Raw genomic sequence first — 20,277 nt, forward strand, 5'->3', positions numbered from 1 at the left:
AGCTACGACTAATAGGCCTGGAACAGTACTCCCGAAATAAAAACATTGAGATAAAGGGACTTCCATCCCAGGAAAATGAAAGCCTGCCAAACATGTTGCAAAAAATCGGCGAAATGATCGAAGAGCCAATACTGGAAAGCGATGTTGATGTTTGCCACCGTGTTCAAACGAAGAACAAGACTAGCTCGAATGTAGTTGTCCAGTTCAAAACACGAACCAAGCGTGACACTGTGCTGGCAAAAGCGAAAAAGACAAAGCTTGCAGCTGAAGACCTCGGTTACGATAGTTCGGATACTGTCTATGTGAATGAGCACTTGTGTCCCCTGCTCAAGAAATTGCTGGGCATGGCAGTAGCTCGAAAGAAGGAGCAGAAATGGAAATTTGTTTGGACGAAAAATGGGCACATTCTTGCTAGGAAGACAGAGTCATCGACGATTGTGCGTATCGCCTGCGAGCGAGACCTGGATAAGATAGCATAGATCTGGCGTTTTTTCTAATACCAAACAGTAAAATGATGCCCCAAGATGTGCACAATAGTTTTGCCTTCTGACCTTTGTGCTATGTCTGCTCAGAAAAAGAATGTTGTATCCTTCTTTCATCTTAACGCGCAATCTTTGCGAAGCAAGGGTGACGAGTTAGAAGCATTTTTTTGTACACTAAACTTCTGTTTCAATGTAATAATGATTACAGAAACATGGTATGAAAGCAGTAACGAAACTTTGCGCTTGCCCGGTTACAACACGCATGTGCAGAACCGTACTGGTAAACGAGGCGGTGGTGTCCTGATAGCAACCGAACAAACTTACAAATGCAACATTCTTACAGACTTTTCTATAACCCATGAGGACTACGAAATACTGTCGTTGCAAAGCGGCAGTAGCGTCTTCTCCGTTATATACCGGCCTCCTAAAGGCAGCGTTTCTAATTTCATCTGCTTTCTTGATGAATATCTGCAATGGATTACAGAAAACAGGCTTAATCTAGTTTTAGGCGGTGATATTAACATAGACTTTCTATCCCAATCTGCAAATAAACGTGAGGTCGACTACGTATTGCACAGCAACGGATTTGTGAATGTTATAAATAAACCTACACGGCCGAAGGCAGCGACCGCCATTGACGTCTTCATTAGTAACTGTTCAGTTGACTGTCTTCATTCCGGAGTCATTAATGCCCAGATAAGTGACCATCTACCCATATTCATGTTTGTAGATTCCTTAACTCCACCAAAACAACGCAAGTTTCCTGTGGTACAATATCGGCGTATAAACCAGACCACATTAAATTCCTTTCGGGCAGCACTTGCAGGCGTGGACTGGCATCATGTGATCGGCAAAAATGATCCAGAGGACGCATATGGTGCCTTTATTACTACATTTAAGTGTATCTATGAGCAAAGTTTTCCACTTGAGACTTATAAAAAACCCCGCAAGGCCCGCAAGCCCTGGATAACAAAAGAATGCCTTCAAATGATAAAACAAAAAACGAATCTTTACAACTGCTTTATCAAAAGCCGTTCCCTTGACGACCTAGCGCGCTTTAAGGTGTACCGAAACCAAGTCACTTCCTTTCTTCGCCAAGCAAAGCAAGAGTATATGGAAAAACTATTTAATCCAGACGTAATTAAAAGGAGTGACCTTGTATGGAAAACAATAAATGAAGTTTTGAACCGAGGTGGACATGCCAACGGCATACTTGAGGTCTTGGTAGATAACACACCAATGAGTGGGAAACTTTTGGCAGAAAAATTTAATGATTTCTTCGTGTCACTGGTAAATGGCAGCCACGGCCCCAATACTACGAAATGCCTTGACCCGCGGGTGTCTTCCACGGCATTCTTGATGCCAACGGACGCAAATGAAATTAAAACCTGCCTCTTGACTCTCCGCAATAGTAGGTCACGAGACATAGACGACCTTAAACTCCAACCAATAAAATATGTAGCCGATGTAATTAGCCCAGTTTTAGAGCACATTTTTAATTGTTGCCTCGAACATGCAGTGTTTCCCCGACAATTGCAGATTGCCAAAGTAACTGTTATTCATAAGGGTGGAGACAAAAACGATATCTCAAATTATCGCCCAATTTCTATCCTTCCCATTTTCTCGAAGTGTTTTGAAAAAATACTATACAAGCGAATGTCCAGTTTCTGCGAGAAATATAAAATAATAACACCTAGCCAGCACGGCTTCAGAAAAAACTTTTCTACAGAAACTGCGCTTCTAACCCAGAAAGAACTAATTTTAGAGTCATTTGAACAAAAACTTCTCACTCTCGGCATTTTTATCGACTTTTCGAAAGCGTTTGATCGCATCAATCACAACACAATGTTGGCGAAACTCGAGCATTATGGTTTTCGCGGAAAATTTCATCAAATAATCAGATCCTACCTTAGTTGCCGTGTCCAACAAGTAACGGTAAACAACGAGTCATCAAATTTTAAACATCTGTTCTCTGGCGTGCCGCAAGGCAGTATTCTAGGGCCGCTGCTTTTCCTCCTTTATGTTAACGACATAGTCTGCATCAGTAAACTGCCAATTTTTGTGATCTACGCCGATGACACCACTCTATTCTTCCGAGCGGCACATGTGCGTGATCTTGAACATCAAGCTGCAGATTGTTTGCACCAGCTTCACGAATGGTCTGAGTCGAATTCGCTGGTCATAAACACCGAAAAGAGCAAAGCTGTACTTTTTAGACCTCGCAATAAGGATCCTGCTGTCTCACAAATTTCACTGAAAATGGGTTCATCATTCATTCAAATAGTTCCTACGGTCAAAAGTCTAGGAGTGCTTTTTAATGAAAATTTATGTTGGGATGAACACGTTTCAAAGGTCAGGGACAAGTTGTCCAAGGTTGCTGGTATCGTGTCCCGACTGCGATACCTTTTACCAAAACATATTAAGCAGATACTGTACAATGCACTGTTTTCTTCTGTTGTTAATTATTGTATTTTGGTATGGGGCACAACATCATTTATTAATATTAAACGGGTACATATACTTCAGAAGAAAATTGTTCGGAATATTGTTAATGCTTCACGATTTGAACACACCGAACCGATTTTTGCATCTCTTAGCATTACCCCCCTCCCACAAGTTTTTGAAAGTATACTGTTAAGGCGGTATAAAACAAGTATTAGACAAAACAATCCATTTATGATGAACCTGTCGAACTTAAAATGTAAAGAACAGAAGTACACCACCCGTACTGGTTTCACATGGTTCGTGCCAAAAACTCGAACGAATTACGGTCGCCAAATGCTTTGCTATACTCTTCCGTACTCATTAAATAAGGCATCTAAATTGCTGTAACCCTAGGTACCGTCAGCACTTCGTGTCACGAAGATTTTTACTCATGATTTGTATTTTATTATTATTATTATTATTATTTTTTTCCTGTGTGCTCACTTGCCGTGGACTGTACAACATTCTGGTGCTGCTGTCAAGCTATTGTAGGGTGCGTCGACCTCTGTCAAGCCTTCTCTCTGGCTTTTTGTCGGCGCACCCAACATCCTCAAGATGTTGAATAAAATTGAATTGAAAAATTGAAAATCATTGGTGAATGCGAGTGGCATACAACCTGACCCTGATAAAGTTCGTGCCGTCAGTGCTTTTCCCTGTCCCCGCTCGCCCAGCGATGTCCGCAGCTTCATCGGTCTCTGTTCCTACTTTCGCCGGTTCGTCCCGAACTTCGCAGCCGTCGCTCGCCCTCTCACCAATCTGTTGCAGAAAGGCGTTCCTTTTTCTTGGGGACCAGAGCAAGCTACTGCATTCTCCAGCCTTATCGCTGTCCTCACCAACCCTCCTGTATTGGCTCATTTCAACCCGTCTGCCCCGACTGAACTTCGCACCGATGCCAGTGGTCACGGAATTGGCGCCATCCTTGCTCAGCGACAACGCGGCCAGCACTGCGTGATTGCGTACGCCAGCCGTCTTCTTTCTTCCGCCAAGAAGAATTACTCCATCACAGAACGCGAGTGCCTGGCTCTTGTTTGGGCCATTGAAAAATTCCACACATACGAGGTCTGTTAGAAAAGTATCCGACCTTGGCCGAAGAAAAAAAAACTGTCATAACTGGAGCGTTAGAAACCTATTAACCTTCAAAGTAGTCTCCTTGGGGCTCCATATACATCTCCCAGCGGTGCTGCCATTGTTGGAAGTATTCCGAAAAGGCCCTTTTCGGAATGGAATTTAGCTCTGCTGTCGTTGCAGCCATAATGTACTTTCTTTTCTGAAATCGCGCTCATTTCAATGGCCTCTTGATTTTAGGAAACAACCAGAAGTCGTAGGGGGACATATCAAGAGAGTAAGGAGCCTGCTGAACTACAGGAGTCTGGTTTTTCGCCAGAAAAGTCTGAATCAAATGCGAGGAATGTGCAGGAGCAATGATTTATTCACAAATGAAAATTGGGTCACTGACCAAGTCGAAAGATGAAAAATGACGTTTCGGGTCCCATACGGGGCCCTTGTTCACAATAAGGCTGTCACAGAAGAAGGGATGGTTATATACGCTTCAGAATCTTCTGCAATCTTTTCACGTAAGTATGATGTAGCGTGCCCTGATTCTTGTTTAGCGTGTTGGCCGTTGTCTGGATGATTAGGGATTCTAGATGCAGTCTTGCAGATAGGTTTCTTTCCGTCGCCAAGATTTCCACCTCATCCCAGCCTATCTCGTGGCCAGTGGACAGCACGTGCTCTGCAACTGCATTTTTTGCTGCGCGCTTGTTTCTGACGTCGCCCTGGTGCTCCTTCATGCGCCGCTGGAAGTTACCGGTTTCCCCAATGTAGACGGAGGGGCAGTCGCTGCAAGGTATCCGATAAAGGAGCAATGCCGAGGAGCAATGCCGCGAGGGATGCGCCAATTTCTTGTTGACCTCAATTCCGGTCTCTTGCGCCGCACAGCACCACGTAGGCGATGGAGGACATCCCTGTAGTACTCTTTGGTCATTGTTGGACCCTGTGGAGTGCGTACGCGTCGTTTCCCACACAGAGGGAGTCAAAGAATGCAGTCAGCATCAATTTCACATTGCTGCGCACTTGGCGGGCCTTCTTTGGTCTTGGTGACGTGGAATGCGTCCTCTGTGACGACTGGAATTTGGTTTCCGGGTCGTACCCGTACACCCAAGACTCGTCACTAGTGACTACGGCGTTGGTGAAATCAGGGTAACTGTTTGTGGAATCCAGCATCTCCTGTGAGACTTCAACACGAAGCTGCTTTTTCTCCACCGTCAGCAGCTTCGGCACGAATTTCGCCGCAACTCTCTCCATGGCCAAATTTTCGGTGATAATGGAATGTGCAGAAATATTGCTGATGTCCACCTCTTCCGCAATTTCTCGGATAGTCACACAACAGTCCCGCATCACCACAGCGTTCACTTCGGCAATTACCTGGTAATTTAGGCATGTTGATGGCCGACCGAAGCGTGGCTCTCTCTCTACAGATGTGCGGCCGTCCTTAAACCGGTTGCACCACTGCTTAATCTGTGTGCTGCTCATAGCATCATCATCGAAAGCCGTCTGAACATTTCGAATGGTTTCCACTTGTCTATCGCCAAGTTTCTGGCAAAATTTGACGTAGTAGCGCTGCTCCTCTCGCTCCGCCGTTTTCCTTGCAACAAAAAACCGACGAGAGCACTGCGCACTGCCTCACTCAAACGCTGCTTCCCAGCGACTGACGCTATCGGCAGGCGGGAAAAAAATTCGTGCATACGCACGAGGGTCCAAGGTCGGCTGCTGTAAGCGCGGTTTTTTCATATCCGTCACGTGCTCGCAAAAAAAAAAATAAAGTCGGATACTTTTCTAACAGACCTCGTACTTGTTCGGCCGCCCATTCACTGTTATAACTGACCACCAGGCCCTGTGTTGGCTCTCCTCTCTCAAGGACCCTACTGGCCGCCTTGGCCGGTGGACACTGCGATTGCAAGAATACACCTTTTCCGTGGTTCACAAGTCCGGTCGCCTCCATCAAGATGCAGACTGCCTGTCACGCTATCCCGTCGATCCACCTTCTACAGACTGTGAGTCGGATGCCTATGTCCTCTCCATCTCCGACCTCTCCCACATTGCCGACGAACAGCGCTTGGATCCCGCCCTCACCTCTCTCATCGACGGCGTCAGCACCGACCGGCGCGACACTTCTCTGGCCCGGTTTTTCCTGGACGGGAACACGCTGTACCGCCGCAACATGCGACCTGATGGCGCTGAGCACTTGCTCGTTGTACCCCGACACCTACGGTCCACTATCCACGAACAACTGCATGACGCACCTACGGCTGGTCATCTTGGTGTCTCCCGTACGTACGACCGCGTGCGTCGGCGTTTCTTCTGGCCTGGTCTGTACCGCTCCGTCCAACGCTACGTGGCCGCTTGCGACGTCTGTCAGCGCCGAAAGAAGCCCGCTGTCCTGCCCTCTGGACACCTGCAGCCGATTCCCATCCCGACCGACCCGTTTTCTCGTGTTGGGCTAGATTTACTTGGGCCCTTCCCGGAGTCCTCCTCGGGGAACAAGTGGATTGCCGTCGCCACCGATTATGCCACGCGGTACGTGATCACTCGCGCCATTCCAACCAGCTGCGCCACTGACGTCGCTGACTTCCTTCTGCACGACGTCATATTACACCATGGCGCTCCCCGTCAACTCCTTACCGACCGTGGCCGCTGCTTCCTCTCCCGAGTTGTTGACGAAATCCTTCGTTCGTGCTCTGTTCGTCACAAGTTCACCACTGCTTATCCTCACACGAACGGCCTTACGGAGCGTCTCAACCGCACGCTGACAGACATGCTCGGCATGTACGTATCCGACGACCACCGGGACTGGGACATAAGCTTGCCTTTTGTCACTTTCGCCTACAACTCTTCGCGCCATGATACCGCTGGTTACTCGCCCTTCTATCTTCTCTTTGGACGAGACCCCTTACTGCCCTTCGACACTCTGCTGCCCACAGCCGGCCCTGTCACTACATATGCGCGTGACGCTATCGCCCGAGCAGACGCCGCCCGCCAGGTTGCTCGTCACAAGCTCTCCGCCTCCCAAGAGGCTCAAAAACACCGCTACGATGGCCTGCACCGTGATTTGCGCTACCCTGCCGGATCTCTCGTCTTGCTGTGGCTCCCATCCCGTCGTGTGGGGTTATGTGAAAAACTTCTGCCGCGCTATACAGGTCCTTATCGTGTATTACGGGCAGTGACCGACGTAACGTATGAAATCACGCCGCTGCACCCAAAGTCGACGTCCGGTCCACTGAAGTCCGAAGTCGTTCATGTAGCTCGCCTCAAGCCCTATCACCCACCATCGACATCGCACGCCTAACACGCACCGGGACGTTGCCTTCAGCCGAGGGGGATAGTGTTACCGATGAACTGGTTGCTCAATAAGTGGACGATCGTGAACGAAGAAGTGGCGGTGCGCTGAACGACGACGACGTTGGCAGTCGGTAGCTGGGCCCTCGGTGTCTGAGCTGAGTGCTGGCCATCTCAGAGCAGCCGCCAATATAGACTTACCGCCGTAACGTCCCCGTAACAATATCATGGAAGCCGTAAGGAGTTTCCGAGGGTAGGGGCAAAACTTATTAACGCAACATTAAAAACTTATTTTGTATACTAGAACAGAAAAGTTTTACGCAAGAAAATATGACGCCAGATAGAAATATCCCGTAATATTATACAATAATATATTTGTTAAAACAAGATGCTGATTGTACACGGTTAGATAGCGTGGAGCAGAGCTGGTATTGAGCTTGGTTATCTGGAAAGGTATTCCCAGTCTAGCAAGGTCTTTAACGCAAATGGCTGAAATAAAGCAGTTGTACGACGTGACAACACGCCTACTTCATGGCGATAATTTGTGCGCGACAAAACACAGGATGGTGGAAGAATTAGTTAAGGAAACTTTATCGGCATGTAAAAACAATATTTTACGAAATAAGGAAAAGCGAAACAGCTGTAATCCGCCCCCATTTTTCTCTTTTTTCATTAATTTCATTTTTTCCCCCGTATTTCGTTCTGCCATGCGGCTTAGTTCTTTTATCTTAGTTTTCTACGGCAACCTTGGCAGTCGCACTTTTTAAATCAGATGCTGACAGCTTTGTCGACGGCATCCTTTGAACGCGTTCATATGTCGGACATATAATGTTCAGCTCTTTGGAACCAGTTTAGTTCATAGGGCTTAACGTCCCAAAGCGACTCAGGCTGTGATAGACTGCGTCCTACGACACAGGTAGTCTGAAACAACTTTGAATATCTTAAGACATCTTTTTTGCAAACAGTGTTTGAGGTGCTAGAATTCTATATTTAACAGCATACAAGACTTTCTTCCTAGAAGGACAAACTACGAGATCTATGCGCTAGACTAAACCGGCAAGCGTTCCAGGAAAGAAAATTTGTCTTCCTTCTCGAGTGCTGCAACTTCGTGAAACCGAGAAAATGTGCATTGTCATGGCTTCAAGCGGAAAATTACTTTTTCCATGGAAACTACTGCCAACTCTGCAAACAGTACAATCAGCAACTGCTCCTCGACTGACCAATGAGGAGCGCAGTCGAGGCACCAACGCGTCGCCAGGATTCGGAGGAAAGCGTCACCAATTTGTCGCCGCGAGGGTTCCGTATTAAGATGAAATTATTCAAGGAGGCGCGTTCTTAAATATAGGTTACAATTACTAAGACTACATGGGTGACGGCCGCAGGCGACATAGGACAGAGTCAATTCGAAGGATATGGAGAGGCCTTTGGTTTGCAGAGGCTGTACTAAGAAATGGACTTTGGCAAGGAATGTAATGCGTAGGCAAGATAACTGCAACAGAGTGTATTGCAAGAGAAGGCAAGCGTAGCAGGGGGGCGCCAGAAAGTTAGGTGGGCGGATGAGGTTAAGAAGTTTGCGTTGAGACGGTGACCGCAGCTGGCAAAGGACATGGTTAATTGGAGAGACATATGGGACAGGTCTTTGCCCTACAGTGGGCGTATTGAGGCTGATGATGATGGTTGCATTCAGCCTCATGGTGATGATAAAGTGAAGGCATGAAGCGTAACGACCGCGCAGAACTGCCTTGAGTGGGAGCTGAAGAGCGGCCACTTCAGCTCTATGACCCGAAGGCAGCAGGAACAACGGCAGAGCTGCCAAAGGAAGCCGATGGCGAAGGCGAAGCAAACTTCAGGGGGTACCATATGGGCATTTGATGGAAGAGGGGGAGCATTAAAGGACCTTTCGCTACCGCAGTTTGACCGGACCCTCTATTTACACTTCCATGAATTAGGTGCCTCAAGAGTTGTTCGTTTTGCAGACGACTTTTTGTGTTACGCACAACTCTGGATTCGTATACATAATCGCCGACAGCACTCGTAGCGAAGCTCGCGAACATCCTCCTGGTATTGCATCGGGTGACCGTTCTCTCCCATGTGTCCAAGGTCAAACTGACAGATCGCTCACGAGTCATGCAGCGCTGGCGCAAGTAGGACACGTAAGAGTTCACGCCCTTCCTCACGACAACCTGGCAGATGTTGCAGTCCGCTCTGCACACCTTTTACCGCTAGCTGCTGAAGATAGCTCACCCCCATACTGCACCTTTGCTCATCGGTAAAATTGGCCAGGTCACGCATGGTAAAAGCACTCAAAGCCGACAAAGCAAATCTCACTAGATGTTCCACTAAGAGCTAGCGGTCTGCATCAATAACTGGCATTGTGAGTCCTGCATTTAGTTGGAAGTGGATGAAGCAATAAGACGACATTTTACCACTCTGGCTAGTGGTCCTTTTCAGCAGTCATGGGTTGCGTTGAAACAACTTTCAAATACTATACGCGCACGGCGCTCTAGAGGTGGAGGCACAAATTCTGTAGAAACTTCGAAGTTGTTCAACAGACGAAAAAGTCCGCTTTTCGCCGGACCACAAAGCCCCCTTTCTGAGCCGTAGTGGCACACCGTCGGCGGCGAGCCAACAATTTATGAAAGTGCAGAAATTTTTTCTGGCTCAGTACCCCATTTCTGAGTAAGTACCTGGCGGGTAGAGTGCGTTTGCCACAATACGTGTTGGATTGCATTGATCCTGTAATAACACTATGAGACTGATTCCGAGAAATTGGTAGTTCGATACGGATTCATGAAATGACACCGTGTTACCTATTCGTGCATTCTGCGTTCTCCTCCTTTGGTCGACTGAATGCCGGTTAGTAAGTCGAAGTTATGCAGCCCTGCCAGCTGGTACGCAGCATTCACCGGGTAGATTCGGGTGAACGGAGATGTGGACGGCAGACGGGTTCCGTTAAGAGCATCGTTCGCAGTCACTTTTGAGGTGTAGCAGCAGGCAAAGTAAAGCTAGGCAAGAAGACAGTACACTCCGACTACCTATTTTTAGATTTCAACCCGTAAAAACTGACGTCTATTTTAAAAAAGCAGGCAGCATGAAGATTTCCTCAAGTGCTCCTCGCCTGATATATTGAGTGTGAAGTCATGTTTTTTTTTTCATGTACACACCAGTCAGCTTGGTCGCATGGACAACTTAGCAACATTAGCAACACAGCCTACTCGGATACGAACAGATTGTTCAGGTGAAATGGGGTTGGTTGGGCGCAGCCGTACCGCAGACGCTATAAACGCGCATCGAGATACGGTTCAAAGAATACAAGTGAACTTCAGAGCGGTAGGATACTTATGACGGTCACTGATACAAATCACTACATAAAACGCAACAGTTACAGAAAATTGTTAGTCTCTGGCTAGTGGATAAAATGAACGGCGGACCTCAAGTTTAAATTACACATTCGACGCCGTAGAGACGAAGTAAGCATAAAAAGTGGACAGAACAGTCCCCGGTTCCGCGCAATATTGGGATGGAGACACGGCGTTGATGTCCGCATGATACAAACACCTTGCACGGACATGCCTCATAGAGGATGCGGCCTCCATTGTGGCAGAGTGGGTCCTCAACAATCCGTCATCGTTGCGAACAGACCACGGTCCGCCCTAGACAAAGGTGGGCTGAGGCGATGCTAGTGACGCAGACGGTTTTGTCTGCCCAGTAAACGCCCGTCTCACGCGCGGCAGTCTGCGCCCGTGTTCATGGGCGCCTCAGGCGGGCATTCGAAAGCGCGCGCAAAGTGGCTCATCCGGCGGAAGACGGCGTCGCATTCCTTCTCCCCCGACCGCGCAGCGCTGACGCCGGCGATGAAGGGCGCCGACAGCAGGGCGCTGTCACCGGGACACATGGCGTAGCAGGCGGCCACGAAGAACAGCTGGTTCCGCGAGAGGCGCTCCCAGCCGACCAGGCGCCTGTCCGAGGGCGCAGCGGCCGCCCTGTACGCGTCGAAGAGCACGTTCAAGGACAGCACCTGCGCCACACGGAAACGTTGAGCGATCGTCATCGTCATCAGCCCGACTGCGCCCACTGCAGGGCAAAGGCCTCTCCCACATATAGGACACAATATATTTAGGCCAAGCATCCAAACGTTCCTTGCCACAGCGAGGAGGCTTGAAGAGCGGCTCACCTTCCTTTTATAAACTTTTAAACACGCCTAACTAAGCAACCCTTGGTGAGTTTGCCCTTGGAGTGTCCGTTTCTAAGGGGAGCCACAGAGCGGCCTTCGTGCTTCCTTATCTCGATCTTTACCCTGAAAGAACGCTTCCCTGCATAACGACTTATTCTTGACACATGCGCGGAAGGGCGACTCCGGCAGCTGCGGTGACATCGAGTTCAAAATTGTGGTTTCACCCACGCTTTGCACCTGCAGTCTGCTGGTTCGACGTCTTCGCCCGGGTTTCTGTGCGGCTGTTCGCGTGGTGATATGTTCGCGTACCTACCTTCTGCAGTGTTGTGCTTATGTCTGCAATGTGGTCATGTCTTCAAGATGTGCAATAACCACCTTACAGTACAAACTAGGCCCTTTTTGTCCATGTGACCTGTATATGGTGTTGGGAGTGAATTCACTCGAGGGTAGAGTGGGCGACAGAGCTGTGACTGTCTATATTAATCCTTCTTGGAGGAGAACGTGGCCTTCCTATTTACATTTCAACGCAAGGCTAAAAAGGTTGACTATAGGAATAGTGATTTTGGAATAATTAAAGCTGAAAAAAAACGCTATGCAACAGTGACATGAAAGGCATTAGAATCATATTTCAGGATCCAAGCCACCGTATCCTATACGTCACATGGAATTGCTCAGGTATATACAAAAAAGAAATCCACGAGGTTGCCAGGTGGTCAAATAAATGCTTGCTAGCTTGCCGGGTGTAGCGTGGCATTCTCAAGAAGTCGCCCAGAATGGTCGTTATCCAGGTGCTTGGGCGACGATGCGAATAGGGGAAAAGGGACGGGAGGGTAAACCTAAGTAGTAACTTTTACTTGGCAGCTATAAGGAAGCATACAGAAGGTGAGGTAGTTGCATTGTTTTTCTCACCGATATTTCTGCTGTCGGGCACTTCAGGGAAGCTCAAGTACGGTGACACCATTGGACTGACGCAATGAAACAAATCCACAAGATTTGGGCCACCGAGAAAAAAAAACGTTTTCATAGCACACCGCATCTCGAAAGCAGGCTTATAACCCACCAAATTAAACTGAGTGTCGCTGACAAGTAAAGAGAGAAAAAGAGGAAATTACCGAAGGAATAAGGAGAGGCGGATGGAAGGCAAAAAGTTATAGCGAATGATGGGATAAAATTGGGGATTTCTTTCCTGCACGACATTAGAAGATGCTGGAAGAGTTGCTTGGCATGCAACAACTAGACTTAAGTAGCGGACGACCAGACCTGCAACGCCTCTCTCTGTGTCTGGCGTACGCTGGTTGAACCAGGGCGGAGACAGCGCAGCTTTGGCGGGATGTTGTCCCGGAAGGCCTCCAAGAACAGTTGTCCCGACGCCAGTGCTACCTGTGCATTGGCACACACACATTGGAGAAGGCCAATCCTTTCGCCCGGTTGCGGAACCTCTTGCTTATATAAGTGGGAAAAAACCACTGCTATAGAAAGAGCAGCTTAAAAGCATCTCGCATAGATAAACCAAATTAAGTGTCCCTGCTCCCTGTTTCAAAATATTCGACAAAAATGAAAGCAGCGAACGTGTTATCACAATGGGTGCATGTACAAGGACCTCGTTTAAAAAAAAAAAGAAAATACGCAGCAACGGTGTAGGAAACCCACCGTGAACAATAACTGACTGGCCAAGATACATTTCAAACAAAACACTCACTGAGTGAGGCCAAGGAAGGCATAGGGGATATTGTTTTAGTATTTGCGTGGCGCTGATCACTGGCTAATTAGTAGCGTAATCATTCTTTATCTCAAAGGGAACGAATTAGAAAGCGGAGGTATAGACAAACAAAAGCCACGATGGAATCTGAACGGACCACATCTGCATGTTGTGTACGGCGCTCTACCACCACTCAAGTCAGCGGCGGCGCAACCTTCTACTTCAGAGTATTTATGCTGCGCGTGGCCTGCCTTTGAGTGTGTTCACCAGCGCCAGCCTCTACCTCACCGGCTCACGTGAAATGTGATGTTCTACCTCAAATGTCACTTGAAACGTAACCAAACAGTGAGAGCACCTGATGTGCAAGAACCCTCTTGACCTCAACGGCATCAAAACGGCCATAACAGAGGCCATTCTTGAAATGTTGAGCAGACATGGGTAGGGAATCAATCGGCTCGTTAGAGTGTATAAATTTAAGGAAGACGCAGTATTTAATTGTTGCCTTACGGCAACAACTAGCATCCTGCGAGAGTACAGTGCTTTGAAGGAAACTAAAACGGGCAAATTTTTTTTGATAATAATGCCTACTAGCCTGCCACAATGCAAGACGGTAGGTTCCTTGCACTCTTGCTCTAACTTGTTGCTTCCTACGTCGACCTTCATCGCATGCTCCCTCTGACTCGTGCACCTTACATTGGAGGTGAAGTGAAGGTGAATTATGCAGAACAATTAGACCTGTTGAACACAAAAAAGAAATCTTGGTTATTACGGCGGATATTAAAATACACCGCAAATTCTGCTGAACTAGCAGCTTATTTATAGTACCATGCCAGTGAAACGGGGATGCTTGAAAATTCGGCCAGTTAAATAGCACCAGAAAGTGCAACGAACGGCAGCCAGGTTCTTGTCTATCTTTCAAGCGGTGATGTGTCGCAGAGATGATTTTTCGCTTGTGATGTGTTACACAGAAGTTTCCTTCTTAATATGACTATTTTTTATAGCACAGGCTCAAACTGCTCTTACACTATTCAGGAGCTGTTCTGTCGTAAGCCAGGTACATTGCTTAGCTTCATGCAAATTAGCGAACTTAAGCAGCTCAGATAATAATTACCACTCTCCACCTCGCACCACTCGTCAATGTCTCCTTCACGATACCACTAAGAAATCCTTCACTGACTCCTCAAAATAGAATAACGTACACTGTCATCGTATTATAATAGCATAAAAGAACTTGTAAAGGGCAGCTTGTGTACGTTGCAGTCTTTTGATGAAGTTTGAGTTGCTTTTTGAAATTGAAATTTATTGAAATTCAGACAAAATACAATTGTCTAGGTGAAGAGGGCTAAAGATGACACATGAGGTCACCTGACTAGGCCCTAAGCACCCTGCATTCATACAGCACAGTGTGCACATGAAAGGCATTTCAACAAAATTCTGCAAGAATATCGTAAGACGGCAAAAAGCAAACACACACCTCTAAAAAAGAAAAACATTACAACAAAATTCTACAGGAATTCTTTAGTATCGTCGGTTCCAATTTTAAAACCATTTGCTTTTCTGTATCCAAGTATAAGAATTCTTTCTACCCTGCAACCTGAAAAGTCCCTCAGTGGCAGAATCCCTGCAGAAAGAGTAATCCGAGCTGATTTAGCGACAAATAAACCTACAGTGGGGTGGAAATTTAAAAAAACAACAACAGCTCACAGCAACAGTTAATGGCCCACTTTCTGTAGTGCAACAACCTGAGACCGCAGAGATTGGTTGCTTTGCCTCAGCTCGGAAAAAAAAAAAAAACGGAAGCAGAAGTGAAGCTACGAAGGACAACGCTGGCAATAACAAGAGCTTTATTGACGGCAACGACAATATATATTGGTGCCACGTGACAGATTTTGTTTCTTAACATAAAAAAATGGTGATAAGCTACATGTTCTGCGTCTATCTACTGCACTAGATTTTTTTCTCTTGTGTTATCACGTTCAATGAAGGCGTGCTGACATATGCTTGTCCACATCCGTCTATGGCCAGTATTCCTTAATCTCAAGCACCAGCTTGTTACCACGTTTCTGAACCACCATGACCTGCCTGATCTGAACTTTGCACCAGTGGTTCCGATGATGTCGGACAAAGATACTAGCATTCTTGAGCAGCACACTGACGCAGAAGCTGTAAATTGTTTGTATAAAAGAAAAAAATTCTGTAGTGGCCCCTATATATGGTGTCGTTATTGTCAAGAAAGCTGTTGTTTTTGTCAGTGTCGCCGTTCGTCCCCTCAAATGTGTTTCCGTTCTTTCTCGCCCTGACGGCAAACACGCCATGTACCAAATGGGTCAGGTTCAACCAAACTTACGGGCAAGCATTTTTTCCTACCTCCCCCTCTCTACCTTTCACTAGTTACAACAGTTACTTAAGACCATGTTTGAATTTTCCAAAACAAGAAAGGGGATTTGCAATTTTAGTTTCTTACTTTGATCTTGCGATTACTTTTTGTTAGACTGCCAAAAGAGTTTGGGATCCGACTATTTGCACTTTCTGGGGGAGCAATATTTAAAGGTCAAGGGGAGGTTCAACTGTTAAGAAAGCTCATAGTCTGTACTCCGCTGTTAACACTGTTAAAAGTGTCGTTGTGGAAACAGCTGGGAATTGGCATTCCTTCTTTGCTTTTGATGGTAGTGGTAATAGGCCAAGAGAAAAAAATAAGTACCAAAGAAGCACGGCGGCGGTACGCGTCAGATTTTGGACACCAGATTAAATGCGCAATGTCGGAGATTTCTTCATCCTACGCATCATCATCATCAACCTGATTACGCCCACTGCAAGACAAAGGCCTCTCACATATCTTCCCAATTAACCTAGTTCTGTGCGATCTGCAGCCACCCTACCCCCGCAAACTACTTAATCTCATCCGCCCACCTACTTTCTGCCACCCTCTGCTACGCTTCCGTTATCTTCGAGTTCACTCCGTTACCCTTAAGGACCAGCGGTTACCTTGTCTTCGCATTACATGCCCTGCCCAAGCCCATTTCTTCCTATCCATTTCGCTAGGATGTCATCAACCCGCGTTTTTTCCCTCACCCAATCTGCTGTCCTGCTGTCTCTTAACATTAAACCTATGGTTTTCCTATTAACAGCTCGCTGCGCTGTGCTTAATTTTAGTTGAGTCCTTTTCGTTAGCCTCCACGTCTCTTCTCCATAAGCGAGTACCGGTAAGATACAGCTGTTGTATGTTTTTTTTTCTCGATGGATATTGGCAAACTGCTATTCATCATCCGAGAGATCCTGACAAGTGCGCTTTTCGTATCATTATTCTTCTAATAATTTCTCTCTCGTGATACGGATCTGTGGTCTATAACTGCCTTAAGTAGATCTATTCCTTTACTAGTTCTGGTAGCTCCCTCTCTAATGTAAACTGTTGCTCCTTTTCGAGTCTGTTTACTGTTTCTTTGGTTTTTTGCATATTAATTTTTAGACCCACCGTCCTGCCCTTCCTGTCTAAGGGGAGACACGGCTCTTTGCGGCCGAAAATTAGTAAAAAATCACATTTTCAATCTTTTAATTTTAGCGATCCTGAGGTGATTGCGCAGCTAACTACGAATTTTCGTTGAAAAATACCGCCTAATTCATTAGTTACAGCGTTCCAAAGACGTGAAACCGCGCGCGCGGCCCTTTAAATTGAAGTCTAATCGCACCGAACTTAGTCTGCCCGCAGTTCGAAAAATACGCGCTCCGCCGGCGCCATTTTGGTTTCGTTTGAAAGGTCTCGATTCAGGCTGTTCAAATATTCCGGTTGGCAACTATGACCAAGCCCCAGCAGCGATAAACAAAGAAACAAAATTGAGCAAAACGCGTTCTGCTATTGGTTCTCTAAATCACGCGACCAGAATGGCGACTTTTGGTTCATTTTGGTTATATTACCTCTAAGTTTTGGTTGGTTGACGGAGTCGACCTTTTGCAGCCCGACGCCATTTTGTGTGGGTCGGGCAGTCCCACTGTCACGGCGAAGTGAGGTTTGTCGGGCGCTAAGTGCGAAATATTTCAATTTACGCAAGTCTTAGTCCAAACGCACTAAAAGATATTGATCCGAAGCGCGCTGGGAACGCTGTATCGTGCATCCTTGCATTCAGCAACCACGCTGCACGACGGTCCGATAACGCCGTAACCGGCGATGCTTAGCGTGACAGCCAGGATTGAATACTCATCCTGACGGAGCGAAAGGTATAGATGCGAAGCGCGTTGGGTACGCTGAATCGTCGCATCCCGTTATCCATAATCAGCGATGAAGCGTCCGCCCGTTATCTACAATCAGCTATGAAGCGCCGACGGTTCGCGATGACCTGATAACGCCGGCGCTGCTTACCGCGACGGCGAGGAGTGATCAGGGCGATTCCTGCCGCGTACAGAGAGCGTAATCGTGACTACGCAGATGAAGAAGCGATACCTAAGCAGCTTCCGTTGATAGCCAGCAACGGCGCGATAGGTCGAGCTTTCCGATAAACCTGATGACGCGGCGCCAGCGACGGCCGCGAAACGGCGTCCCGCAAAGCGCGGAATAGGAAACCTTGACGAAATAAATTTGATTCTCAATGTTTTGAGGGGCAAGATGAGCAAAGAGCACGTATCGTTTCTTAGGGGCTGACTGCAATCACAGCGCCGTTGTGAGGTAGAATCGCGCGCTGCAGCTTGGGGGAGGTCACAGTGCAAAGGAACTCCTCCAAACAATGCCATCTATTCGCCGGCAATTTGCTTCTTGGAACCGCAGTTATGTAGACGGGAAATGCTGCTTCCACATCAGACACCAGCCGTAACTCAGTTCAGTGATTTCTAGTTACCCTTAGTGCCACAAAAATATGCCAAAAACGTTTTTTTTTTCGATTTCTCAAAACTGTAATTTTGGCGCACACAGAATTTTGGAGGAGCGATATCTCCAGTTCTATTTTAGATATTACTACAATTCTTTTTGTGCTCGAAAGATAAATGCACAGGTTGTGCAATAAGGCTAACTTTAAAGTACTGCTTCCTCAGAAAAAGTTTGGAAATAAATCCTGTGTCCCAGTAGTCAAAATGAGCTTTTTCGCTGTCATGTTTGAGCAGCTGTAACTTTCGTCCACGTTGTCCTATAATGCTGATTTATGCCTTATTGCACTCCTTGGTGACTCTAGATAATTTATAAATAGTAATCTTGTCCACAAGGTTTTACGTTAATTAACCAAACTTCCTCCAAACAAAAGACATATTTCCCTAATAAATATAAAACTTACGGCTTCAGGCGGAAACTACTTGCAGTTTTAGAATCAGCACATGAAAATGTACAAACAATGAAATTTTGGTGTAAATCTGTCCATAAATAAAGAAATTAGTTCTAAGAGCGGTGTTAACTGTTGCTTCCTATCGAGTCTGTTTACTATTACTTTGGTTTTCTGCATATTAATTTTTAGACCCACCGTCCTACCCATCCTGTCTAATTCATTGATAAATCTTTGAATTTCTACCCCTGAACGACTTAGTAAGGCAATATCTGCGAAGTGCAGATTACTAAGGTATTTTAAATTCATTTCCATCCACAACTTTTCTCAAGGCAGGCACCTGAGTGCCTTCTGTAAATAGGCAGCGAACAGCAATGGCGAGATCGCACCTCCCTGCCTGACACCCCTCCTTACTGGAATTTTGTTGCTGACTTTATTAAGACTATAGAGTCTTTACAGCCGTTGTGATAAATATATTGCAGCATTTTTACGCAGGGCTCATCTACACCCTGATTCCGTAATGCCTGCATGACTGCTCGTGATCTACGAATGCTATATAAAGGAGTTTGATATATTCTACGGACTTATCTATCGCCTGAATCATAGTGTGAATGCAGACTTTGTCGAGTAGCCTTTACGAAAGCATGCTTGATTACTTCATGGATTGTGCTGGCTCTATCAGCGATTACATTTGTAAATACTTTGTACGGAACACAGAGTAAGCCGACTGGTCAGTTGCCGTGATTTAAGCTGTGAAGAGATGTTCCTTCAAACGATGCTAAGTTTGTAAAGAACAAACTCACCACAACCAGCCATTTCGATTCGTTAGCCTCCGTTCAGCATCTAAATCAGGAAGCGATAAATCATTCAGTCCACTGAGGGAGTGTTTAATTTAGAATTAATTCTGTCATCCTACTTAAATATCAGTACCCTTAGTTTACAACGCAGTAATTAAGCTGAACTAAAATTTCAAAACTAATCAAATTACATATCAGCATTTTTCTCGTACAGTCGCGCGACTAGTGAAACGGTTTGAATGGAGAACGATCAGAGACATCGTTACGCTGCAGCGGGGGCAAGTCATCTGATGTCTACACTGCAACCGCCATTTACGAAAGCTGAAGCGCACGCTACTTGAACGCAGACTATCAATGTGCGATGCTCCGATCTTTAGTGGGGAACAACACTATCCTTTCTCACGCACAGCGACGCGCTGCTGCACCTGGCTGCCGAGGCCGGCGTAGTTCATGGCCCCCGTCGAATCCTCATCGTAGAGAGGGAACGCGAAGGCGTACGGCAGCAGCAGAAAGTCGCGCTCGAGGATGGCGTAGAAGGCGAGCGCCTCCATCGCTGAAGAGACGGCCGCCCCAAGCGAAGGTAGCGCCCCGGCTTGCACCTCGGCGGCCCGGCGCCAGTTGTCGACCAGGGAGTCGCCCATGTATGGGTAGCTTGAGTGGCCTCCTTCCTGGCCAGGTGTACCTTCGCCCGGATCGACGGCCTGTCAGTCATGCAGTCGAAGGTGGTAAGACTTTCGTATCTTGCAAGTGTGAAAGAAGAGAAACTGAAGGACACTGCAGACATGCTTACTTTCGTGTCCAAAAACATGCCGCGCGTTCGTGCATTAAGCTCCAGAAAAAAAACCAGCTTTAGTCGTTTTCCTTACCACATGCCCTTAATGCGACAACATGCAGCATGGTTCAAACAACAAGAGATAACGAATAATGGTAGATACACCTTCATTCCTGCCCCGGTGAAAGGTCGTTCCTTTGTCTCTGTATAGGTGGTGTTCTCTACTAAACACAGTTGCGCTGCGTAAAAAAGCATTCTGGGTAATGTTAAAAGAGAAGCAAAGTTTTGAGTACG

At 46.7% G+C, this 20,277-nt stretch overlaps 1 protein-coding gene across 1 annotated transcript; it reads right to left on the minus strand.

The window, feature by feature from the left end:
• Window positions 1-11,022: 11,022 nt before the first annotated feature.
• Window positions 11,023-19,855, minus strand: LOC149334001 (uncharacterized). The gene is made up of 3 exons (XM_089557836.1): window positions 19,637-19,855; window positions 12,766-12,855; window positions 11,023-11,319 (listed from the first exon to the last, which is right to left on the minus strand). The coding sequence occupies exons 1-3, from the start codon at window positions 19,850-19,852 to the stop codon at window positions 11,023-11,025; spliced, it is 603 nt and encodes a 200-aa protein (XP_089413962.1). The 5' UTR covers window positions 19,853-19,855.
• Window positions 19,856-20,277: the final 422 nt, after the last annotated feature.

This window comes from Amblyomma mixtum, chromosome 8, assembly GCF_055824585.1.
Source record: "Amblyomma mixtum isolate Tamu chromosome 8, ASM5582458v1, whole genome shotgun sequence".
Taxonomy (NCBI): Eukaryota; Metazoa; Arthropoda; class Arachnida; order Ixodida; family Ixodidae; genus Amblyomma; species Amblyomma mixtum.

Bases quoted from the DNA above. Each gene is read 5' to 3' on its own strand.
- LOC149334001 (XM_089557836.1), bottom strand. From the start codon at position 19,852: ATGGGCGACTCCCTGGTCGACAACTGGCGCCGGGCCGCCGAGGTGCAA. The intron at 12,856-19,636 runs GTGCAGCAGCGC...GCCAATGCACAG, and splicing joins ACGCCGGCCTCGGCAGCCAG to GTAGCACTGGCGTCGGGACA. The intron at 11,320-12,765 runs GTACGCCAGACA...CGTGTGGCGCAG, and splicing joins TCCGCCCTGGTTCAACCAGC to GTGCTGTCCTTGAACGTGCT.